The following is a 25,544-nucleotide window of genomic DNA, read 5'->3' on the forward strand; positions in this document are numbered from 1 at the left end:
CCGATGCGGGGCTCGATCCCAGGACCCAGGGACCATGACCTGAGCCGAAGGCAGACGCCCAACGACTGAGCCACCCAGGCGCCCCAGGGTCTCTGCTTTTGATGTCCTTTCTAAGAAATCTTTGCCTACCAAAAGACTAAGAAGATATTCTCCTATGTTTTCTTCTAGAAGATTTATCAATTAAGTTTATGTTTTGGACTATGGTCCCTCTTAATTTGAACTTTGTATGTGCTGTGGGTAGGGATTGCAGTCCCCCCTCCTCCCACCCACCTCACATGAATACCCAGTTGTTTCAGCATCATTTGTTGGTGAGCTCATCAAAAATCATTTGACCTTTTATCAGATGGCTCTTGGTATCTCTCCAACACTAAGTTCCCAGGTGAAAATATGTGTCATGCAGTCTTTTCTGTACTCAAAGTGAGTCCCCGAGACAAGGAGCATCACATCACCCCGGAGCTTGTTAGAAATGCAGAAACCAGCACCACTCCAGCCCCATGCAACCTCCAGATAATTCCCAGGCACATTACGTTTTGAGAAGCACTGGTGTGCTTTTTGATGAAGGAGGGGAAATGTCACCGTGACACACTCTGCCATTGACAGCCTCCCCCATGTACTGCAGGCTTTGGGGTCCTGGGAACTCATTTCCACTTCTTAATATGCTAGACTTACTCCCAGACGCAGTCTCAGGGTCCACCACTCCCGACAAGTGCTGCTGCGCGTTCCCTGCTGCTGGGAGACAGGGGAGGGAACTCACTCGCTTACTCCTCACTCTCTAATACCCACAGCCACCTGCTCACTCACCCAGCAGCTTCTTCTGCCCTCTCTTCCATACACATCTTCCACCGCTGAACCTTAGTTTCCTCAATTACGGCGCCCAGATAATAATGGTGTCTATCTCCGGGGCTAATGTGATGCAAAGTGATCTGAGGAGTACCTGGGCATAAAGACAGCACAATAAAACTCAGTGATCTTCACGGCCATTTCATAGAGCCCGTTGCCCAGGAGAAGCCCCTGCATACAAGCTGCCTTCGCCCCTCCCCGCCCCTCACTCCCGCTCCGCAGCCCCACCCCCTACCCCCCGGGCCGAACTGAGCCTCGCAGCTCGACTTCTCCTCCCTCCCTTCTCCGCGCCCCCAGGGCACAGGGCACCGATAAATCTTCCCCAGCACGCTGCATTGTTACAGCCACTTGCCCTCGCGTCTGACCGGTGCCCGTCCGGCACAGGAGTTCCTCAGATCCAGGTTGTCTGTCTCGGTGGTCTTTGAAGCCCCGGCCCCCCGCACAGTGCCTGGTACTTGGAGAGCACTCCATAAACGTTTGCGATTTTGAATAATACGTGAGGCAAGCGTCCAGCCCTCAACTCGCGGGAGGTGGGGGATGTGCGGGCGGCGGGGGGCAGAAGGGGAGGCTGGCCGTGTGCCGCCCAGAAGGACACAGGCGGGGGCTGCTCGGGGCTCGGTGGGTGGACGCCGGGGCGGGGGCATAGGAGGCCCGAGAGCGGAGCCCGGGTCCGCAGAGGACTGGCGGGGCCGGACGCCCAGGCTCCCCGCCTCCTCCCGCGCCCCCTTCCCCCGCCTCCTCCCGCGCCCCGCCCGCTCCGGCTCCGCCACCCCCGCCCCGCGCGGCCGCGGCAGGGAGGGGCCGGGGAGGCGGAGCCAGCAGCGGCCGAGGCTCCGGGCACCCGCGCGGCTCCCGGCGGCGGAGCGGAGATCCCGGCGCGCCCAGGTAGGAAGCCCCGCGGGGAAGCGGCCCGGGAGCCCGGCTGCGGCGGGAGGGGCGCGGCGGGGGCGGGGAGGAGGCGCCGAGCCCCGCCCCTCGTGCGCGCGGCTGCCTCGCGGCCCCCCGAGCCCCCCGCCTGGGGGAGGGGGCGCTGAGTCCCCGCCCCTCGGCGCCCGGCCTTCCTCCCCGCGCTCGCCCCCCCCACCCCGCCCCCCGTGCGCCCCGCGCCTTTCCCGCCGCTCGGCGTCCTCGGGACCGCCGGCGAGCGGCCCCCGGGGCTCGCCTTCCCTTCGGCCAGCTGCGCGCCTTGTTCGTCCCACAGGTTCCTTCCGAAAGCGAGCTGGAGTCTGGCTTGGCCGCCTCGGGGAGTGGGGGCACAGCTAGAAGGAGCCAGAGCGTGAGTGTGGCGGAGGGCGGCGCCGTGGCTGGAGAGAGCCCAGTACCATTCTTTTGCATCTTGGTGTTCCCGGTGCTCCGCGCACTGGGGCTGGCTCCATGTTTGCGGAATGAATCAGTCATTACTCTCCTTGTCCCCTTCCGAAGGAGGACTTTTTGAGGTCCACGTGCTGCAGAGCACGTTGGGGCGGTGGGCGGGGGGGCTCCTGAGCTAGCGAGGGCTGCCCGGTCCTGCATAGTGGAGACCCGACTTTCATTTCTCCACCTCCTCTCCGCACTCCCTTCTAGGGGATGCTCCCTTCAGTTTGGGACTTGGGGGTGGTGGGGGAGGAGGGAGCTTGTAGGCCCAGACTGGTGTGACCAGGGACTTGAAGGTGAACAAGGGACTTGTGAGGGACAAGGGACCTGCGCAGGGCCTCTCGGAAGGTAACAGGGCACAGGGGATGCTGCAGAGCAGAGCACCCACCGTGAGCAGGGGCCACATCCTACCTTTCCGGACCAGCCCGGAAAGGCCACCACAGTAGAGATTCTGACCTGCAAGCTACTGAACTCCTCTGAGCCTCTGTTTCTTCACCAGTAAAATGGGGATATTAGTACCCATTCCCCAGGGCTTTGTGCACATTAAGAAAAGTGTCATATGAAACCAGCCAGCAGAATGCTTGGCACATCCAGGGTACTAGCAAATCTTAGTTTTCTTTCTTTGCTCTCTGGAAAACAAACAAACAAACAAACAAACAAACAAGCAGAGAGTTATTCGTTACCATCCCCTCTGTCCCCAAATTGGTCATGGACAGACACAGCAGGTGTGTAAGCACTGTTTGTTGAATGAATATGCTTGATGGAGCGACACCACTCACCCTCCTCCTCCTCCCAGAATCCGCAGGCAGAGGTCGGGAGCTGAGCAGCAGAGACATGCCCGTGCTGTCTGAGGACTCCGGTGAGTGCCTTTCCTGGGCTGGGCCTGCCGGAAGCCCTGGAGAAAAGAGCCTGCCCCAGCAGCCCCAGGCTGGGAGGAAGCAGGATGCTGCCTACATTAGCTCACAGGAGCTGCCCTGCCCGAAAACCCTGGGGATGAGAGCCTGGGGAGAGAATGTCCACACGGCAGGGTCCACTTGGAGTCCCACAGGGGCAGGGAGTACCCATGGCACTGGCCAAACTTCGTGTGTCTTACCCTCTCCTCAGGTTTGCATGAAACCCTGGCACTGTTGACTTCTCAGCTCAGACCTGACTCCAACCACAAGGAAGAGATGGGCTTCTTGAGGGATGTTTTCAGTGAAAAAAGCCTCGGTTACTTGATGAAGGTAAAGCCCCATTTCATCCCATCTGCTGAGGGTTTCTAGAGGTTTTCCTAGCTGGCTGAGGCCCGTGAAGTTCATCTCAAGCATTCCCCTGCCCCGGGAAGGTCTTCGTTAGCCCACTATGAATGGCTTTCTCTTGGGCTGACCCATCGGTGACCCACTCTGCAGCCATCCGCACAGTCGTGGGCAGGCTGTGGGGTACCCAGGGTACACCTGGGCAGCTGACTTGGGAGGCCCCAGCCTGAAATTGGCTGTCTTTGCAGATTCACGAGAAGCTTCGCTATTACGAGAGGCAAAGTCCAACCCCCGTTCTGCACAGCGCTGTGGCCCTTGCTGAGGATGTAAGCCCCAGGTTTTTCCTTACGGTGTTAGCCCCACTCCCGACCCCGTAGGGCCCCTTCATCTTGCCCGTCACCATTGCTTAGCCTATAGGGGACATAGGGGCTCGGAGCCCAAAGGTGAAGAGACATCTCCTCCCCTTCTCCTCTTGTTCCTCCTTGGGCCTCCTAATGGGCAGGAAGGAACTTGTGAGCCTTGGACTGAGCCAAGGGACACAGGGACATGAGGATGCCTACTTACTGTGTGTTCCCGAGAAAGTCTGTTCCCCCCGCTGTGAAATGAGAGCATTTGGATCAGATCAGCAGTTCCAAACTGTTGAGGACTGGCAATATGAAGGTCAAACAATCGCCTTGTACTGTGCTTTGGGGAGGCCCAATGTGAAGTCCTGGGGTCAGGTGACTTGCAGTGTGTCCCTGCCTATTGGCTCAGGATTCCCATTTTTTTAAGGAATGCTTCCTAACTTCTTGTGGACCTGCCCTCTATGTTGCATGGTTTAGGAAGTTGATGGTCAAGGCCAGCTCCTCAATAAACTCACCTAACACAGGAGATGGCCTGGCAAGGCATGGGTGCAGACCTTCCCTCCTTTCTCCCCTATGTGACGTGATTAGGAGCACGTTAGGCTGTCAGGCTCCCAGGCTCGGCACTGTCTCTCCTACCAGCTCTGGGACCTGCCACAGGTCATTCAATCGCTCTGAGTCCCAGTTTCTTCATCTATAAAATAGCACAGATAATAGAGCCACATAGGCCCAGGTTAAAATCCTGGCTTTTCAACCTAGGGCAAGATATTTAATCTCTCCTATGTAATTCTCATCTGTCAAATGGCAAAATAATAATACCTGCTATGTTGAGTTCTCTGTGAAATTTAGGTGGGAAAGTCCGCATAAAGCAAATAGCACATAGTAAGGGCTTAATAAGTTAGCTCCCATTAGGATGATGAGCTGCTCTGGCTCTTCTGATCCAGGCTGTGATTTCCCTGAGAGTGTCAGTCCTGGGGTGGCTGAGGATCCCATGCACTCTCAGATGCTGTCACAGTTCCTGCGAGGACCCTCGAGTCTGAAGCTCAGGGAGCAGGGTTTTCTCTGGAGACTCCCAGCGGGCTCGAAGCACCCACAGCCGCGTGTGACGTTCTGTCTCATTCCTCCACAGGTGATGGAAGAGCTGCAGGCCGCCTCCGTGCACAGCGACGAGAGGGAGCTGCTCCAGCTGCTGTCCACCCCCCACCTCAGGGTAGTCACATAGTCCCTGCCTGCCCACACAGCTTGTGTCCCCTGGGATGGGGGCCGTGGGGAGCGCTCGGCTGAGAGGCTGAGGAAAGAAGAGTTCTGAGTGAGGGGGTCCTCAGGACCAGTGTCTGGGTGGTGGTTTCTCTGGCATGCAATCTGAGACCCCCAAATCACAGCCCAGCCAAGGCCCCCTGACCTCTGGTAGCTTTAGGGCTGGCCCTTCACTTCTCTTGCTTTCCTGACAGGCCATGCTCATGGTACACGATACAGTTGCCCAAAAGAATTTCGACCCCGTTCTTCCCCCTCTGCCCGATAATATTGACGAGGATTTTGATGAAGAATCAGTGAAGATTGTCCGCCTGGTAAAGAACAAGGAACCCCTGGTATGTGACACCCACCTCTCTTTCCCCACCCCCTCCATGTACCACTCTCCCACCCACCCAGAAACCTGGGAAGAGACCCCCCGCCCCGAAGTCCCTGGAGTGAGTGATAGTAGCTTTGTCAGGGCTACCACTGGTCCCCGTGACACCTTTGTGTGCAGGGTACCTCTTTCTCTGGGTGGACACAGCCTCACTTGACTGTGGCCAAGCTCCTTTGTGCAGTAACAACCTGCGCAGCTGTACAAGGCAGCCCTGATCAACGTGCTCCGCATCAGAGCTTGGCAAACTATGGTCCAAGGGCCAAACCCAGCCCACTGCCAGTTTTTTAAAATAAAGTTTTACTGGCGTGTGGCCATGCCCGCTCATTTACGTATCGTCTGTGGCTGCTTCTACGTTGCAACGGCAATGTGGTGTAGTTGCCACGGAGACGGTGTGGCCTGTGAAGCCTAAAATATTTACATTTGGCCCTTTACAGAAAAGTTTGCCAAATCCTGCTCTGAATACTGAGGAAGCAAGGGGCAGCCGCCGTTCTCCCCAGCTGACAGATTGTTATCATTCTGGTCCTAGTGCAGCAGTGATTTACAGAGCGAAGGGACAGGGTTGTTTATTAGATGGGGGGAAGTGGAGGAAGTCCAGAGAGTCTAGTGTTTGCCCCAGAGAATGGCACAGCTGGCATTCTTGATTTTCAGCTTTCACCAAGGGCACTCAGCTAAACCACTTCTGCAAATGGAAGGGAAGCTCTCGGCCCCCTCTGTTTCCCCCACTGCAAAATGGGGCAGGCATCCATTGACATGGTCAGGGTTGTCTGGTCCTGAAGCTCTGGCTGGTCATAATTGGTTCCCCTTGGCAACCACAGAAGGCCCAGTACCCCGTGATTGATTAGAGGTTGAGAATTTGCAGGCACGTTCTCTCCTTATTATTAAATGTCTTTGCAAGAGACAAGGGCTGTGATGTGAGAGACATGCACTGGACTGGTTGTCCCACAGTCCTTTACACCTTTCCAGCTGGGCAACCTCGGGGATGCTGACCTTCTCTGAGCCCCTGTCCCTCATCTCTGAAATGAAATGTGGGAATTGCTGTGCTGTATTAACGTGAGATGCTGGTTTCATTGCATCCTCAGCACTGGAAAGGGCTGCCCTTGGTCTGCCCTCTGCAGTGACAGAGGGAGAGACGGGGAGGCTCTGTGGGGTCCAGAGCCTCAGGGTCTGAGGTTTGGGGCTGCCTCTTAGGAGCCTGCCTGCTCTGTCTCCGATGCAGGGTGCCACCATCCGGCGGGATGAGCACTCCGGGGCTGTGGTGGTGGCCCGGATCATGCGAGGGGGCGCTGCCGACCGGAGCGGTGAGTGGCGTCCGTGCTGGCCTGGTGAAGGTGACGGCCTGGAAAGGATACAGCACGCCCCAGCCTTCCCCTTGTGGCCACGAGAGTCTCCTTTCCTTCTCCTCTCTGGTCCCCTGTTTGGGATGTGCTTTGCTTTCTGGGAGCGGGGCTGGGATTCTCTTCTCCTTCCCAAGCCTGGTAGAAATTTTAACCGTTTGAAAATACCTCAGGCATGGAGAACATTGGGGTTGATCAGAAGGGCTCCTGCGCTGGCCTCGCCGAGGACCGGGGTCCTTAAGCCCGCAGCGTAGGCTGGGCGGGTTTCCTGACTGCAGAGCAGGGACGCCCTTCCCCACCACCCCAGTTGTCGCTCTTATGGAGGGAAGGGTGTTCACGCCCCAGATTTGTTTGGGTGGAAAACAGGTTGAGAATCAGTGTTGTGTGTAACAACTACTCAGTTGGGAGGCAAACCTTCTGGTGTAGAGAGGTGTTACCCCCGAAGTCTGGGGATCACTCTTGTGGAGACCAGAGCTTCTCAAACATTAGCAAGCACCGGCCCCACCCCCAGCATCTTGTTAAATGCAGAGTCGGATGCAGCAGGTGTTGGGGGCCCCGAGATCCTGCACGCCAAACCGCCTTCTGGCCGCCGCTGCTGTTTGGCTAGCAGTTAGGGCCTCATGTGCAGAGACACTTGTCATTAGAACCAAGGCCTCTGGACAGGTGTCTTAGTACTCTTGACGTCACCTTTCCTGGTGCCTTTAAGTTTTCTTAAGATTTGAGAAAGACATTCTAAGAGTACGTCTGTTAACCTAGGAAGGTGAAGAGTTAATGATATTTCTAAAGAAGCAGAGGTTATAATGGGAAGAACCAGGCTTTCGATGTCAAAATAAGTGTGTTTGAACACAGGCTCCATTATTTCTTAGCAGAGTGGTCTTGGGCAAGCCACATAATTGCTCTGGGTCTCAGCTGCCTGCTTGTAAACTGGGGGTTTCCCTGGGTGGTTTTGAGGCTGCGATGTTGAGTGGGGCGCCCCATGTGCGGTAGGACTCAGCCGGCCCCCGGCCCGCCCACTGTCTTTATACCTTGAGTCCGCTGTGCATGTGGCAGGTTCCTCTGGTGGCTGCCAGTGGTGCCCTGGGGCTGAGGCCCCTTCCTGTGCTGATGGGCAGCCCCTGTGTCTCCTAGGTCTGGTCCACGTTGGAGATGAGCTCCGAGAAGTGAACGGGATCACAGTCCTGCATAAGCGCCCCGACGAGATCAGCCAGATTCTGGTCCGTGCTGCATGTGTCCTGGGGGCGGAAACGGGGGGCCGGTCTTTGGAGACCAAAGCAAGGCACTTCCAGGAGCCAGGGTGGATTCTGGCTCAGTCTCTGTGTTCATGAGGAGGCTGCAGGCAAAGTGGCCTTGTGGCATGCCCAGGGTCAGGGTGGGAGACAGGAAGAGTGGCACTCCCGGGCCACCTGCCTCTCAGACCTCTTCGGCAGAGCCCCACTCTCTTTCCTGAGGCCCCTTCTGCGACATCCCCTCAAAAGGGTCCCCTCTTCTGAAGGGCTTAGGAATATGGACTAAGAAGCTGCAGTACAAGGAGGACCAAGAGCAAGGGCTTTGGGGTCAGCTGGTCCTGGGTTCGAATCCTGCCTCCACAAGTTTTCAGCCGCGCAGCCTTGGGCCAGCTGTTAGGTCACCGTGGGTTCCACTTTCCTTTCCTGTAAAGTAGGAACAGGGAGCGTTTCTCATTCAATGCGTGGTTATGATCAGGATGTAAACATCCTGGAAAGGATACAGCACTTCACATCTGTGAGGAGATTCTAGGGTCTTAAGTGCTGGGATGCAAACAACCTCCAGAGCCCGTTCTGCAAGTTCAAGTCAAGCTGCAATTGTCAAAAGCCCCAACCACAGTTTTGTCTTCTTTATCCTTCTCCCCACCGACATGACCCTCTTTGCTAATTTCCGATGGTTTGGGAGGGGGCAGAAATGGGCTGATCTGACGAGAGAGGACCCCCCACCGTAGGGAGCCCTGGTTGCAGGCAGGCTCCTTTGGTCTTCCTGACCCCACTGCCCTTTCCCCAGTTCCGGGCCCTGGGCTCCTTGTGTTCTAGGGCAGTGCTGGGCCAGGGAGACTGTTGGGCGAGATGTGCTCTCATGGGTGGACTGCATTCTGCCTCGTGTCCCCCTCCCCCCATGGGGATGCGGGGTCTGTGTCAGGATAGAAGGAAGGGGAAGCCCCAGCAAGGTAGGGGTGGCCTGAGGTTGGAGAGCCCGATGGGGAAGATGGAAGCAAAGGGAGGGAAATGAAACTGAACTTGGTTATGAAAATAATCTGAGAGAAGAGAAAGAAGGGTGGCCTTTGGAGCACTAGAGGTCAGGAGGGATGGAAAGGAGGAACTCAGGGCGTGCACTGTCCTTGGTGCTCATGTAGAGTTTTGTGTCCCTTTGTCCCATGAAAATGCAGATACTGGGTTTTGAGTTTTGCTTTAGTTAATTCACGGGAGCCACCCCTGGAGGGTGGGCCACAGGGGAGGGGACGCGCCTGACTTCCTTCTGAATGTGAGTTTCCGGATGGGGGCAGGAAGACTTGAACTCACCGACGGTTAGACATGGGAGGTGGTAAGCTTCGACCTCTCCCCTCTCAGGCGCAGTCCCAGGGATCCATTACCCTGAAAATCATCCCAGCCACCCAGGAGGAGGACCGTTTAAAGGACAGCAAGGTATGGCGGGGTCGGAGGCCGGGGAGGGCTTTGAAGCAGTCGTTCGGGAAGAGATCACACATCTGGTCCTCGGAACGTGTGCTCAGTAGAGAACTGTAATTCAGTCACACTGTGATTCATTTATTTGTACCTGCCTTTTTCTAAACCGGATTCGACGTAGCTTACTAATAAAAGACAAGGTTATTTTAATTGAAATAGAAAATTAGGGCCCTGAAGAGGAGAAACTACCAAATGTGCTGGTTTCGGGACCAATTAAGTAACTGCCATTTGCTTAATTCTTTGGTGAGCCTACCTTTTTTGGGCACCTCTGTGCTGGGCGCTCTGCCAGATGCTGGAGACAGGGACAGTTGGTGGCTTTGAGGACTCCTAGTTCAGAGAGGGATGCCGGGGAGCAAATCTTTCATGGCTCTGAGACTAGTGCTAGTGTTTCAGAAAGATTCTGAGCAGAGTTACAGATGCCCTGGAAGGGGACAGGTAGTAGAGGTGCTGGAAGTGAGGCTTGAGGCAGGTGAAGGCGAGTAGGACTTCCCTGGTGAAGAAGAGGGGGAGGGAAGTTCACACAGAGAGGTCTGCATCTACAGAGGCTCAGTAGGTGTGGAGAGGAGTACTTTTGGGGGTCGGTGAGAGAGAGCACCCTGGTCAGGCTCTGGAGGGGTTGTGCTGGGAGGTAGGTTAAGGCTATCTTTGGAATGGCCTTGAATGCTTTCTTAAGGGTGTTGGCATAATCCCGGCCTGGTTTGGGGCTCTCAGAGGCCGACCCCTGAGACGAGGATTCGAGCGCAAGTAGTTCATTTGGAGGTGACCCCGGGAAACACCCCGGGGAAAGGAAGGCAGTGAGTGCAACAAAGCGTGTGTCATCCAGCAAGTTACTACTGTGTCATCCTGCTGGGGAACTCGGGGATCCCGCGTAGACACGTGTCTTCCCACCCAAGAGCCAGGGGAGCTGGGAGATCTGTGCACCGACTCCTGCCAGGCTGCATCCAGGGATGGATTCCCAGCATTCTCGGCTGGCTGCATTAGAGTAGAGCGGTGACCAGAGAAAGCCCTTGGACAGAGAGACGCCAGGGCTGGCTGCTGGAAGTCTGGCTGGGGGGCGGGGTACTGAAATGGCGAGGCCCTGGGGGATGTGGGAACTCCCAGGCTGCCACGTTGGGGGAGGGCCGAGTGGGTAGAGACCGGAGGCAGGGAGACCTGGTAGGGAGGCTGTTGTAAAAGCCTCCGTGAGAGATTATTCTGACCCGAGCTGAGGTGGTGGTAGCCCTGGGATTCAATCAAAGTGTGCAAATAAGGAACAGTCACACAAAGATGATGAGAGAACAAGAGAGGGCATTGCTTTGGTTTCAGATAAATTGGAATCTGAACTGCCTGGCAGCCAGGGCAGAAAGGAGAGAAAAGGCAGGACATACTTTTCCTCAGGAGATGGAAGGAAGTGTGCCCATTTTTCAAGAAAGGTGATTCCCAGTCCCTGGCTCTGGGCACGAAATGTGGGATAAGAAGGAACAAATTATAGCACTTGGCATAGAGTAGATGTCGATGAGTATTTTGGTGAATGGGGATCAATAATGGACAATGTCTTTAGTGTCAGACTTTTACAGCAAACGAAGACATCATCTTTGTGTGACTGTTCCTTATTTGCACACTTTGATTGAATCCCAGGGCTTGCATAATATAGACTCTTATCTGATGGAAGGCGGTTCTTTCTTGGATATGCTAATGTGATCTTCATGGGCAGCTTTTGCAGCTTCTAACTTAATACAGGGAGAAAACTTGGTTTCCCTGGAGAAAATGGGTAACCTGTCCCTTAGCCCATCCTTCTTAAATATTTCTTCTTGATCCAGAAGCTTGATCTGGGCTGGCCATATAAGATTATACTCTTTTCCGAGTGCCTGGGACCCTGACATCTGTAGCTGGATGAGGATATCTGTCCTCATAATATCTGGCCAGAAAGTTTTTACCCTTGTCTAACTGAATCTTTTCTTTTTTTAAGATTTTTATTTATTTATTTGACAGAGAGAGAGAGGGCACGATCAGGGGGAGAGGCAGAGGGAGAGGGAGAAGAGGTTCCCCACTGAGCAGGAAGTTCAATGTGGGGCTCGATCCCAGGACCCTGGGATGATGACCTGAGCTGAAGGCGGACGCTTAACCGACTGAGCCACCCAGGCGCCCCTAACTGAATCTTTTCTGGTGGACACATAAAGGAATATGACTTGGATCTGTCTAAGGAAGCCCTGTGGCTTTTGTTTTGTTTTTTTCTTTTCTGTTTGTTGTTAAAGTAATTGGACCCTAATGGTCTGGTAATAGAGATAAATAAAATAAATCCGTCCACTGAATTATAGAACAAGAAAGTGTGACAGAATGCTGTATCTTCCCACCATCATCTCTAGAGGGGTGACTTCAGGGTAAAGGGGAGAGTTGGGGGTTGGCCGAGTATGTGGCAGATGAGGCAGGGTGAGCTGTAGAAAAATGTGGACGTCAGTCACCCACTGCAGAGTGATGATGAGGAGGTAGTAACAGTTGTGCTGTTGATATTTGTGTTCTAATCAAAGCATCTAGATCACTTATTTAACAGATGGCTGCTGACTTCATTAGGGGCAGTTAGCATATCAAAACCATCCTGCTGGTTCCCAGGACTGGTTGTTGCTTTGTGTATGCTAAGAGGCTGCTTTAAGGACTGCAGGCTGGGGAAATAGGGAAGTACTTAGGCTGGAAAGAGGAATTCAGATAGAGGGCCCATCTCTTAATTTTCTGAACCTTGATGGATTTCCCGACTGTAATATTCAAAACGGCTGCAGAACGAGAGGAAACCATGTGCCCTGTGTTTCTGATTAGCTTTCTGTCCTCGAGGCTGATTGCTCGTCCTGATGGCGAGTGATAGGTGTCATCTGGCGTTCGATGCGGCAGAGACACATCTGTGCTCACCCCCTTTTCAGGTGTTCATGCGGGCGCTCTTCCACTACAATCCGAGGGAAGACCGGGCCATCCCCTGCCAGGAGGCGGGCCTGCCCTTCCAGCGCAGGCAGGTCCTGGAGGTGGTGAGCCAGGACGATCCCACGTGGTGGCAGGCCAAGCGAGTAGGGGACACCAACCTTCGAGCTGGCCTCATCCCCTCCAAGCAGTTCCAGGAAAGGTGGGTCTGGGCTGTGCTGTCAGGGGGTGGCTCTGGAGTGGCTTAGAGGCGTGGGTACACGGCGGGGCCCTGGCCAGAGGGACACGCGGTATGTCGTTGCGGAGGGAAGTACCCATCGCCCTTGTGTTCAGTCTTCTTGCGCTCTAACCAGCGGGGATGGCCGTTTGAGATTTAAATACATGCACGGAAATCTATGTTGTCACTAAATGCATGTATGTTGTATAATACCTACTTAAAGAAAGTTGAAAAATAAAATATAAAAATATAGACGAGGAGGACGAGGGAAAGCTAATTACCCCAAGGCTCGCTACTATCTGAGATGGCATGATGGACATCCTTCCTGAGCTTTTTACGGGAGAGACACAGAATTGGAAGTCGTGCTTTTGGGGTCTGTGTCCTTTAACATGGCAACTTCAGCATTTCCCACGTTATTACCTCGTCTTTAGTGTGTGATTTTTAATAGCTATATAATATTTCATCAGAAAGGAGACCATGCCCTTCCTTCCACCGCCCCCTTCCAACCTAAACTAGAGCCAGTGGGCCTCTGGCCTAGCACAGCTTTCACCATGGCCCTCAGCGATGCTGACATGCAAAAGCAGATTAAGCATATGATGGCTTTTATTGAACAAGAAGCCAATGAGAAAGCAGAGGAAATAGATGCGAAGGCAGGGGAAGAGTTCAATATTGAGAAAGGTCGTCTTGTGCAAACCCAAAGACTGAAGATTATGGCATACTACGAGAAGAAAAACAGATTGAGCAGCAGAAGAAAATTCAGATGTCTAATTTGATGAATCAAGCAAAGCTCAAAGTCCTCAGAGCAAGAGATGACCTTATTACAGACCTATTAAATGAAGCAAAACAGAGACTCAGCAAAGTGGTAAAAGATACAACCAGGTACCAAGTGCTGCTGGATGGACTGGTCCTCCAGGGTTTGTACCAGTTGTTGGAGCCCCGAATGATTGTTCGTTGCAGGAAGCAGGATTTCCCTCTGGTAAAGGCTGCAATGCAAAAAGCGATTCCTAGGCACAAAATTGCCACCAAAAAAGACGTTGATGTCCAAATTGATCAGGAGGCCTAGCTGCCTGAGGAAATAGCTGGTGGAGTTGAGGTCTATAATGGGGATCGTAGAATAAAAGTTTCCAATACCCGAGAAAGCTGGCTGGATCTCATAGCCCAGATGATGCCAGAAGTACGGGGAGCCTTATTTGGTGCAAATGCCAACAGGAAGTTTTTGGACTAAACCTTTGGGCGAGGTGAAGTTCATCCACCGCTCTCCTGCTGTCATGCGGAACTTTCTGATATTTGAAAAAACAAGGTATCTGTGTGGCTTCCTCTTCGCTGTTCTAATATTCTGTATTCATCCGTGGATCCTCTCTGTAGCTAATGCCCTTGGCCTAATTGTTAAAATGAGAGAAAGTTTCACTTACTCTGATCAGCAAGCCTCCTTCTTAGCTTATCTAAAAGTAGCACAACGTTCATTTGCTTCTGTAGCATGAAGGTGAGGGTATCAGATGGTGGTTACCGGAGCTTCCCCCAGTCTCGGCTCTTCCTCTCGTCTTCTGCTGTCAGTTCTCCACTAGAGGGTGATGTGTATGGTGTTCTCTGACATTCAGTTTCTGCTCTTTAGGCTTCAAACGCATGGGGGGCATGCATTCCTACCAGCAACAGTAGCTTCACTGTTCACCTGCTTGGGCCTAGAAGTGTTCCTCATCTGTAAATGTGATTTAAAATCTAAGCCATGAATAGGTCTTATTTATTAAAACAAAAGGTTTACATGGGGAAAAAAAAAAGCAGACCCTGTACTCACGGGCAGCGAGTCTGGGTTCTGCCCTCCCTCCCCCCCAGGAACTGACAGTGTAGCAGGAAAGTCACAGGTGGTTCAGACGAACACTTTCTAGAAATGTGACGGGTTCGGGGGAGGAGGACAGCGGGCTCTGTGAGGTCAGATCCTGGGAGGGTTGCCCCTCACCTGGGCGTGCTCCGAGCGTCTCTGAGTGACTTCACTCCTTCCCTGTGGCTGTACTTTTAAGTTGTCTGCACCGTCTGGCTGCCCCAAGACCGCACTGATCACCTTGCACGTGAGACTGTGCCTCATTTCAAGTGGTTTCCTTAGGATAGATTTCCAAAAGTGTAAATGACTGCGTCACCTCTCACCTGTGCTATCTAGGCTTTGGTTTCCCTGAATTTTCCAGAAGGTTCTCTCTGACTGGTTTTGTGGCGGAGCTCATGGGCCTGCCCGTCTCCTTGTGTCCCTGCAGGCGACTGAGCTACCGGAGAGCCACTGGCACCCTGCCGAGCCCCCAGAGCCTCAGGAAGCCCCCCTGTGAGTAGATGGGCAGGGAAGCCCTTCAGCGAGGGGCCGGGGTTAGGAGTCAGGGGCTTCGTGCCCCGAAGAAGCAAGCGCTGGACTGGAGAGGGCACCAGGGGTCCTGTCTGAGCTGGTGGGCCTCCAGAAGAAGGAGGGGATGGGGAGAGGGATGAGGAGGGGAAATGGGGGTAGGTCGGGGAGGGGGGAGCTGTTCTCTGGAGAGGAGCTACTGTATTGGGGACCCATAGATGATACCGGGGGGCATGTTAAACACCTCTTCCAAAATTGTGTGCAAACGTGTGTGTGTGTCTGGGAGAGTGTCCCCTGCCAAGGCGCTCTCTGATCCTGATAGTTTCAGAACCACTGATGCTGGACGGGAGTGGAGAAGGCTGCACGTGACCCTGTGTTAGCTGTCAAATTTGGCACATAAAAATAAAGGATGCCCAGTTAAATTTGCATTTCAGATCAATAATGAATGGGTTTCTAGTGTAAGTATAGCTCATGCAATATTTGGGACATACTTATACTAAGGAATTATTTGTTGTGTATCTGAAATGCAGATTTAACTGGGCGTCCTCTATTTTATCTGGCACCCCTCCCCTGTGTAGCCCCTGCCTTCAGAAGACATTCCCACCTGTCACCTTGCCTTTTAATCGTCACAGTGTGAAGGAGTGGAGTCAGGACATCCTCTTTTCCAACGTGGGAAAATGGAGGGTCATGAGGTCAAGGGAGCGGGGCTGGGGTCAGGTTTTCAGAGGGCCTGTGCCCACGGCCTCCAGGTTAGAGCTCTGTATAGAGACGAAGCTGCCCCATGATATGGCTTCTCTGGCTCAGGGGGGCTCGGAACCAAGTGAGGGGCCCAGAGGGGTGTCCGGTGGCCGGAGTACAGCTGGCTGGCAGCCCTGCTCTGCTCCGCTCCACTGTCTGGCACCTGCCTTTGCCCAGGCCCGTCGCAAACCCCGGGAGAGAGAGAGCAGGTCCGGTCCCACTGCAGGCATCCTGGGGTGAGCTGCTCCCTGGCTTGGGGCCACTGCCCACGGCTGCTCTTCCAGACTTGCTCTCAAGTCAGACGGGCTGCTGAGTAAATTGGCTTTGGGGCTGCTCACGCCAGTGCTGAGAGGGCTTGCTCCGGGCCGCTCATGAGACACACACAGGGAGACTAATTATTAGAGCTAGGCTCGGTTTAATAATGCACCGCAGCTCGGATCACAGGTTTGTTGGAGGAAAGAGAGAGGGGACAGATGGAGGGCTCCTTACGCACACGAGGCCACCAGCTGCCTCTCAGCCGCAGGGCCTCCTGGTTCCCGTCCACTAACGCTCTTCCATCTGTCTTTTGTGCAAACCGCAGATGATCAGCCTTGTGACAAAGGTAGGCTGGTATTTATCCCCTGTGCACCCGGACAAGAATGTAGACTGTCTGGAGCTGGAGGGGCTTCTTTTCCTCCCCCTGTGCCCTGAGGTGTGAAGAGCCGCTGGGGACAGAGCTCCTCCCTGCCCACCTGGCACATAGTGCCCCACCTTCCCTGGACTCTGGCTGGGCTAACTGTGCCACCAGCTGGGCGGGAGGCAGGAGACGGGAAGGTGGGGCAGGGCGAGTGAATCTCCCCTCCTTCTACTGATGGCGATCCTAACCCAGAGGGGCCTGCTGGCCCAGAACCCCTGCCACGGCCTAAGCATGGAGAATTGAGTGAAACAGAAGGACTTGGTTTCCTGGGGAGCCAGGACATGGCATCTCTCCTGAGCCCCCGCGAGACATCATTCCAGTGGGCTCCTCCTGGCCACCCAGGAGCCGGGTCCCTTTGGGTCAGGGTACGTGTCCAGCATGGCTCACTGGCTGCCCTCTCTCTGTTTGGTTCCCAGAGACCTGTGACTGTGAGGGGTACTTCAAAGGGCACTATGTGGGTGAGTATCGGGCCTCGCCCCCAGCACCCCCTGCCCTTCCCACGCACAGCCAACCATGGGCTCTTGGACCAGGGGAAGACAAGGTCAGAGTGACCTGAGCCCCAGCAATGCTTCAAGAGCAGCCGAGCCTGGGGGACCCACATTCCCCTTCATCTCTGTCAGCCAGGGGAGGGACTGACCTGCCCAGGCTTTGGGGTCGCTCCCTAACTTCCACCCAGCCCCGGGGAGCAGAGCCCTGGCAGGGAAGGGATGCGGACCGCTCCATTAACACCGATCTGTTATCATCACGGTCTCGGCCACGGTCCAGGCCATGTGCATGCCGCCACCACACAGTGATGGAGCCTTTTACCAGCCTCCAAAGGCCCTTTGCTGCTTTTATTTTATTTTATTATTTTTTTTTTAAGATTTTATTTATTTATTTAAGAGAGAATGAGATAGAGAGAGAGCATGAGAGGGGGGAGGGTCAGAGGGAGAAGCAGACTCCCCGCTGAGCAGGGAGCCCGACGTGGGACTCGATCCCGGGACTCCGGGATCATGACCCGAGCCGAAGGCAGTCGCTTAACCAACTGAGCCACCCAGGCGCCCCTGCTGCTTTTATTTTGCTTAGTCTTTTCAAAGGCATTTTCCCTGATCCAGGATCCAACCCAGGACCACACATTGCACTTGTAGATTTGTATTCCCGCTTCATAGATAAGGAAATCGAGGCTCAGAGAGGTGATGATTCTCCCAAGATCAGCCATGTGCTAAATAAAACAGTGACTGGGGCGCCTGGGTGGCTCAGTCAGTTGAGCGTCCACCTCTTGGTTTCGGCTCAGGTCATGATCTCAGGGTCGTGGGATCGAGCCCCGTGCCAGGCTCCGCGTTCAGCGTGGAGTCTGCTTAAGACTCTCTCTCCCTCTGGTCCTCTCCCTGTGCTCTCTAAAAATAAACATCTTTAAATAAAACTGACCTTGAACCCTATTTTTGGAGGCCAGATGGTCACCTTTTCTTCATTGTACTCTGCATCCTGATCAGCCCCTTCCTGTAACAGGAGGTAGTTGGGAGAGGTTCAGTGGGACTCAGCCCCCCTTCTAGGTCTGGCCAGGTAGAGAAAGTCTTTCCTGGGAGATTCTGGGACAAGTGCCACAGTTCTCCCTGCCCTTCCCACAAAGCTGGTCTTCGGAGAAGCTTCCGGCTGGGCCGAAGAGAAAGACCGGGAAGTCCCCAAGAAGGAAAGGGGTCTGTAGGAGCCGAGGCTCCAGAGCTGCTGACCTATGAGGAGGTAACCAGGTACCAGCATCAGCCTGGTGAACGGCCCCGCCTGGTGGTTCTGATTGGTAGGTGAGGTCCTGCATTTCCAGGGAGTGGGCTGGCTTCCTCCTGGACTCAGCAGGGACCCTGGTCAGCCTTCCTTTTGTTTCCCAGGATCCCTGGGAGCCCGACTGCATGAGCTGAAGCAGAAGGTGGTGGCAGAGAACCCACAGCACTTTGGCGTTGCTGTTCCATGTAAGAAGGCGCACACGGGGCTTTGTGTGTGCGTGTGTGAGCATGGATAATAGTTCATAGGGACTTGACTCCCCATATCCATCTGATCCTTACTTTGGGTCTGAGGGACCGATGGGCGCTGCCTGCTATGGGCAGATCATGGGACCTAGGCATGATAAGAAACCCACTTTCAGTGGTCCACTAGGACCCTCTGAGGCAGAAGCTGGAGGACCACTTGCCCCGTTCCTTCCTGGGGTGGGAGATGAGTCTAAAGGACATTGCAGGCAAAGTAGCAACCTCAGGGTGACACCAAGGGGCTATCAGCACCAAGGGGGCATTCCAGCTTCCTCTTCACAGTGACTCTGACTCTGATGGCCCCCGCCCTCTGCTTGGGTAAGAGAGCAGGGCAGAGAAGTCGGGAGCCTGGTGAGTTATGATACTGCTCGGGCACTCCCTTGTAGCTGGCTTCCAGCCCATCAGAGTGGCTGGGCCCCCTCCAAGGTGCTCACACCCCTGCCAGTTCCTGAGGCTAGGAACAGCTGTGGATGCTGAGACCAAGGAGGCAGGAGGCCCTGGTTCTGGATGTGATGCGGAAGAGGGGAATGAAGGGTCTAGGAGCTTTTATGTGCAGTAGCTCGGGCAGCCCTCCCAGTACCCTTGAGGAGAAGGATGATCACCATCCTGTACCCAGAGGAAGACACTGGGGCTCAGAAAGGTTAAGTAACTTGCCCAGTGTCACACAGTTGGTAAGTAGTGGGGCCAAGATTCAAACCCAGGCCTTAATGAGGCCACACAAAGGGCCTCTCCCCTGCCGCCTACCGCTCCTGTCCTTGGCTGTCCCTTCCCTTTCTGGGACCCTCCGTTCTTCTGACCTCAGAGGGATGCAGTGTGGGCACTCGGGGTCACCGAGAGGGAAGGCTGTGGTGGCAGTAATGAGACTTTTCCAGAATGTCCTAAGGGCAGCTACCAATCCTTTCTTTTGCCGGACGCCTCTCCCCTGGACCTCGGGGCCCATAACCCAGTGTGTGGGTTGTCAGAATTGTCTTTCGGAGGCCTACCTGAAGTGGCAGGGATTGGAGGGAGGCGGCAGGGTTCAGGAAGCCATTCTAGTGGCATACCTCTGATGGACCTGGTAGGTAGGCTTCCGAGGGCCACTGCCTTCCAGGGTGGACTGAAACAGGACATGTGGAGGCTGCTCACACATGGGTCCTTCAGAAACCCCCAGATCTATCCCCCAAGACAGGGGTGCATGGATGGCCAGGCCTACCTGCTTCAGGCACCCCACAGATAGGTGACTTCCCCCCCCTTTGCTCTTAGGAACTGAAAGAGTCAAGGCAGACTTCCCAAGGCTTCCTACTTCAGAGAGGCGGTGACTTTTATCCTGGGTTTTGAAGCATAAATAGGAGTTTTCCAGGCAGAGAAGAAAGGAATAGTTCTCTATACAGAGGGAACAGTTTGTGGAAAAGGATGGAGGTGTGACCCAGGGTAGCAGCATTAGGGACTGGGGAGGCTAGTGTGGATGATGTGGGAGGAGATACTCGTCAAAGGTCTTTAGGATGTTGTCGGTGGCGAATAAGAAGTTTTTAAACAAGCGAATGACACGGTCAGAAAAGTGACCTTAGCAGCCCTGCCCAAGGTGGGACAGGGATGACACAGAGAGAGCACAGAGCATCCTTGTGTGGTCCCCAAGGGCATGATAATACTGTCCTTCAAGACCCCCTTCAGGGCCCTTTTCTTTTGGAATGCTCTGGAAAAGAGCAGTGTGTTCCTCCACGCGTGCTCTCGTTCTGTGAAGGACCTGATTTTCCCCCGAAGTGCGCACCTCAGTTCTATCACAGAAATCAGTGGAGAAACGCTGTATGTTTTGCAGTTATTTATGTGAGAGCCAGCTTTGCTGAAACCATCTAGTCCGTCACGGACTGTCTGCCTTCATGTCTCTTTTCTCAAAATGAGAAATAACCGAATAAGAAATTAAAAGCCTACAGCAGGGCCGTCTGTATCTGGGGCCCCCTGGCTCGCAGAAAAGAAAACAAGGAGGAAATCAACGGTTAGGACTAGGGATCCCTTCAGCGATTCTTTACAAGCCACACCACCTCAGCCAGGCTGTCTAGTGGGGCCCCTGAGGGCAAACGCTTGGCATGGGACGGAGCTCACACCCTGGCTTGGGGCTTGACCTCCCTGCACCTCAGTTTTCCTCCCCTGCAAAGGGGGAGGCCTCCTTTCCCACATCGAGGAGGGTGCCTGCCCCACAGGGACACTGAGGAATGGGAATGGTGGGTTCATCCACTGAGCAGCGATGAGCTCCGGAGGGGAAGGAGGGCCCAGGCTCGCTGTTGTTCTCGTGCACTGTGAGGGGACATCTTTTTGCCCAGTTTCCCTTTTCCTTTCTTTCAAAGATACCACCAGGCCCCGAAAGAGCCATGAGAAGGAGGGGGTGGAATATCATTTCGTCTCTAAGCAAGCATTCGAGGCCGACTTACATCACAACAAGTACGTGGCGTGGTGGCCCAGCTGGCCCTCGGTGCACCCGTCTGGTGTTCCCCCTGACCTTGTGGGAGGGCTTTCGGGAAGGATGGGGGATGCGGGAGAGGAGTTACGGTGGAAAGTCCATCTATCTTGCCCTGCTAATTTAGGCAAACTCAGGAACTAAGGGCCCGTTCCCTGTTGGTGGTGTTTTAGGTTTCTGGAGCATGGTGAATATAAGGAAAATCTCTACGGAACCAGCCTGGACGCCATCCAGGCGGTGATGGCCAAAAACAAAGTGTGTTTGGTGGATGTGGAGCCGGACGTGAGTTTCTGAGCCAGTTGGGCGTTTTCTGTTGGCAGAATATATAAATGAGGGGAGGGGTGCCTGGGGGGCTCAGTCGGTTGAGTGTCTGACTCTTGATTTCAGCTCAGATAATGATCTCAGGGGCCTGGGATTGAGCCCCGCATCTGGCTCTGTGCTTAGCAGGGAGTCTGCTTGAGATTCTCTCCCTTTGCTCTCTCTCTCAAAATAAAAAAAAAAATGATAACAAAAAAATAATAATAAATGAGGGGACTGTATATTTTACAAAACATTTGACCCCAGTCTAAGGCTTTTTTAGTCCAGAGGACTGGATGTTAAAATTTCCTTAAGTCTGCCTTTGAGAATCTAAGGAAAGCTCTGTAGCCCGAAATGTGCACATGTATGCACAAAATGGCATTCACTGTAGGGTGCTCCCAGGCCCCGTGGTGGCCTGCAGACCTGGGGTCGTAGCCTCTGCATGGTGGGCATCAGGCAGTGGGTGGGCGCTGCTGGTCAGCAGTAACAGGACCGAGAATTAGATGCCACTGCGCAGGTGGATGCTGGGGCCCAGCTCCCCGTATCAGGACACCGCCCCCGCGCCCCCACGACAGGTCAAGTCAGTCAAGTCAGTGGCTCAGGGCATCACCGAGAGAGGCCACCCGGAGAGCAGTTGGAAAGAGAAAAGGGAAGGAGACAGTGACCCTGTGAAGGGCGTCAAATCTACACCCTGCCTGCTGTGTGTTTGGCGGGGGCTCAGGCATCTTCTTAACCTCGTCTTTGACAAATCTTCTAAGCTTTGAACTCAATCTGGGTTTTTTTTTCCTCTATAGAAATGGAGCTCTGATTTTATGCTATAAGGTGTAGACTTTATTTTTTATTTTTTTAAAGATTTTATTTATTTGACAGAGAGAAAGACAGCCAGAGAGGGAACACAAGCAGGGGGAGTGGGAGAGGAAGAAGCAGGCTTCCCGCGGAGCAGGGAGCCCGATGCGGGGCTCGATCCCAGGACTCCGGGATCATGACCTGAGCCGAAGGCAGACGCTTAACGACTGAGCCACTCAGGTGCCCCAGGTGTAGACTTTATTTAACAGAAGTCGGCTTGAGACAGATTCCAGAAAGCACATTATGTCTCTGAAGGAAAACCCTCTCTCATTTGGACTTGCTGGGGGTTGGTCATCAAAATTAAAAGTCTAAATTTGCAAAATTTTATTTGAAAAGTGATTTTATTGATTTTGGGGGGGGTGCAGATTGTATATGTAACAGTTTAATACAGTGTTCCAAATGAGGCCCTTACGTTATCGGTCATAGGTGCTAATGAAGAGGATGATTTGCATACTGAAAACCTTCTAATGTCTTTACAATTTGTTTCAAATGATTTCTTAGCTTCTTCATTTGCTTAGCAAATCTTTTCTTCTCTGAATATCATAAGGAGGCCTGTGTGATAACACATATTTTGAATTAGTGTGGTCCAAATTGACGACGTTTGACTAAGAGATGCACATTGAATCTTCTGTCAGGACCGGGCAGGTGGAGAAGGGCATGAGAAGGTTAATTAGAGCTTGTGGGGTCAGAGCTGAGAGAGATGGCAACACTTGGAACCAGGGCTTTGGAACGTTCATTCTCAGCAAGTGGGCCTTTGGGGCCCAGCCAAGTCCAGTGTCAAAGTGGAGGATGGGAAAATGAGCAGCTGGTCTGCCCAGTTGAAGTCCATTGTCATAGGACCATGTGATCAGGACCTTTGCCACTGAGGTTATGTGATAAAGCACACTGTTATGGAGCATTCAAAAAGTGTTTCATAATAAAATGTGTCCTGTTTTTGAACTTTCTTAGGCACTGCAACAACTGAGGACCTCAGAGTTCAAGCCCTACATTATATTTGTAAAGCCTGCGATTCAGGAAAAGAGGAAGATGCCGCCCATGTCCCCAGCCTGTGAGGACACAGCAGCCCCACTTGTAAGTTTAAAATTGATCATTTCTGAAGGCCTAAAAGGGCCTGTTACAACTGTGTAAGGGTGCATGTACTTTCTGCATGGAGCTGTCTTTCCATTTGCCTATTGGCCAGACTTAGATGGTCAGGTGACCGGAAAGCCCAAGGTGGGGCAGCTGAAAGTTCCTCCCGCTTCAGGCAGGGATGGCTCTGCCTGGGCTCCCCACCCTTCACTCCTTCACAGAAGGATCCTCCCAGAAAATAAGGGACATCTGTCAAAGACTTGATCACACTAACCTGTTCAATTCCCAGGCCAAACCCAAGTTGTTTTTAATTGAAACACCAACTTCGGATCCAGCAAGTGGATCAAACATGGGGCAATGGACAGCATGGTGGGAGTCTTTCCTATGGGTTGTTCAGGACAGTGACTCTCTCCCTGAGCACAGGGGGTTGAATTCCACCTTTATAGGCCAGGAAAAGGGTTCTGGAGATCTCCCTACCCCCGCCTTTTTTTAAGTAGGCTCCAACAGGGGGCTTGAACTCAACGACCCTGAGATCAAGACCTGAGCTGAGATCAAGAGTTGGACGCTTAACCCACTGAGCCACCCAGGCGCCCCTGGTTCAGGGGATTTTGGGCCACAAAACAAATGCCATACTTTTTACTCCATGAGAGATTTACTTGAGTTCCTTCAAGATGTAAATATTAGAAAGATTGAGGTACTTAGTGGTGAAAATGTTCCTTCTGTAGTTCCTTAAATAGCTATATGCTTCCAAGCTGAACAATGAGGGTGCCTGGAGGAGGGGAAACTCCAGAAGCAGGAGACAGGGGAGGTGGGATTGAAGATCCAGGGGCAGCATCAGACACTGCAGAGTGCTTTTGAGTATGAGAGGAGCCCTGCGAGAGAGAGTATGGATTTAGGAAGGTTCTCCTGATGTCATCTACTTTTTCTCCTCCTGGGAGAAAGTAAGGAGAAGAAATGACCTCAGCCTTCTCTTCAGTCTCTACCGTCTTTGTGGCAGCATGCCCAACTCTTTCCGAGTCCTTTAGAACCTATCTTCAGATGCTGCAGGTGCTCTCACTAAAGTCGGGATCTGGGGCTGATGGGCAACAGAGAGAAGAGGAGGAGGAGGAGGAGGGAATATTTTGGAATGTGGGTCTCTTTGGGGGAGGGCAGCTCACCCCACGCTCTAAAAGCACTGAGTCTCTGTAAGCACAAGAGAGAAGGCGGCAGAGGCCTGGCTAGAGATAGAAAGGGAGTGGGTGAATGCCAGAGACGAATTTCATTTTGCGACGTTACTTAGAGGTGACCTGCCACGTGCCTTTTTCCCCCAAATCAAGCTAACCATCAGTCAACTACCGGCTCGAGGTTCTGCTTTTTCAAGGTGTTTTTGAATGAAGAAACAAACCCTACGCAGGCTGGGCAAAGGAGGGACGCGGGCTACCTGTCCCTCAGGGTTAGGGGGCGGGAAAGCAGTCTGATGAAGGAAGTCGGGGACCCCAGGGAAATGGGGTGTTTGGTCAGGATTGTCCTAGAGCTTTCGGAAAGAACTCTACTCTAGCTATGGTGCTCGTGTTGGGCTCTGGCATGAGGAAATGGCAAGAAGAATTAAGTTCTACGTGATGAATTTAGGAGTCTGAATTCAGAGAGCCTTAGGGTTACTTATTCTCCTTCTTTTCCCCCTCATTGTTTCCAGAAATGCTTGCTTTGCTTATAGTTAATAGTATTTGCAGTTCTTTGCTGTAATTACTTAACCAAATCGACACACAACACGATGGTACCCCTTCCTTGGAAATACCTTCCACCGGAAGTGTGATATTGACGTATTATATGTACATACAGATAATAGAATTGGCATCCGCCCAAAGCCTGTGTCATGGCTGAGGTTAACAGGTCCTAATATCTAACAGTAGATATTTTGAGAAGACGAACAAGGATTGTGTCTACTTCCGGGCAACATTTTCGGACGTGTGATTGGGTGTTATCACCACATTCTGTTCTTGTGTACCCCATGGGTTATTATTCATGGGCCCAAGTCACCCACTCAAAATTAGACATTAGAACACTGCCCGAGAAAAAGGCTGGAAGTTTCTTATTTTGAGGGAGAACAACCCAGTGGCTCCCCAGCTGCCCCTTTCCCTGCAGGACGAGGAGCAGCAGGAGATGGCCGCCTCTGCCGCCTTCATAGACCAGCACTACGGGCATCTGGTGGACAGCGTGCTGGTGAAGGAGGACCTCCAGAGTGCCCACAGCCAGCTCAGAGTGCTCTTGGAGAAGCTGAGCAAGGACATTCACTGGGTGCCTATTAGTTGGGTCAGGTAACTATAATCCTAGAACATCCGGGTTGGAGGGGACCTGGAAGACCACCTCGTCCAGCCTCCCCCATGCTACCGTCAAGGAATCTCAACTGTGGAGAGGAGCAGAATTTTCCATAAACTCCATTGTCAAGAATATATGTGTGAAGTCTCGTCCGTTACTGGGTTTTTGTCTGTTGTTTTTCACTGCACCCCTTTGGAGCAGAGAACGTGAATTGAAAGGGGGCGTATCACAAAATAGCATATTTCATTCACTCAAGTATCACAGGCAAGTCGACCCTGATTCTTTGCACCGAAGTTAGATAGCCACTGCCTTTTGGGGGTGGGGGTGGGAAATTTACACAGTACCGATTT

The 25,544-nt window shown here is 53.3% G+C and overlaps 1 protein-coding gene and 1 pseudogene across 2 annotated transcripts; both read left to right on the forward strand.

Annotated features, from left to right (window-relative positions):
• Positions 1-1,641: 1,641 nt before the first annotated feature.
• MPP3 (MAGUK p55 scaffold protein 3) lies at positions 1,642-25,544 on the forward strand. The gene is made up of 20 exons (XM_081804905.1): positions 1,642-1,725; positions 2,042-2,116; positions 2,990-3,052; positions 3,298-3,416; positions 3,677-3,754; positions 4,899-4,979; positions 5,221-5,358; positions 6,613-6,694; positions 7,859-7,944; positions 9,307-9,381; positions 12,312-12,508; positions 14,767-14,831; positions 16,165-16,185; positions 16,677-16,718; positions 17,870-18,034; positions 18,123-18,203; positions 20,579-20,672; positions 20,862-20,970; positions 22,780-22,902; positions 25,021-25,544. Exons 3-20 carry the CDS (start codon positions 3,028-3,030, stop codon positions 25,195-25,197), a joined length of 1,758 nt encoding a protein of 585 aa, XP_081661031.1. The 5' UTR covers positions 1,642-1,725; positions 2,042-2,116; positions 2,990-3,027; the 3' UTR covers positions 25,198-25,544.
• LOC102746491 (V-type proton ATPase subunit E 1 pseudogene) lies at positions 12,587-16,718 on the forward strand (annotated as a pseudogene). Its single transcript, XR_014140463.1, has 3 exons — positions 12,587-13,823; positions 14,767-14,831; positions 16,677-16,718. The product of XR_014140463.1 is annotated as a V-type proton ATPase subunit E 1 pseudogene (transcript).

This window comes from Leptonychotes weddellii, chromosome 15 (assembly GCF_054177405.1).
Source record: "Leptonychotes weddellii isolate Sample4059 chromosome 15, ASM5417740v2, whole genome shotgun sequence".
Classification (NCBI taxonomy): Eukaryota; Metazoa; Chordata; class Mammalia; order Carnivora; family Phocidae; genus Leptonychotes; species Leptonychotes weddellii.

Excerpts from the sequence above, each read along its gene's own strand:
- MPP3 (XM_081804905.1), top strand. The coding sequence starts at position 3,028 with ATGCCCGTGCTGTCTGAGGACTCCG. Across the intron at positions 12,509-14,766 it reads TCCAAGCAGTTCCAGGAAAG|GCGACTGAGCTACCGGAGAG; the intron begins GTGGGTCTGGGC and ends GTGTCCCTGCAG. Across the intron at positions 16,719-17,869 it reads CTTCAAAGGGCACTATGTGG|CTGGTCTTCGGAGAAGCTTC; the intron begins GTGAGTATCGGG and ends CTTCCCACAAAG.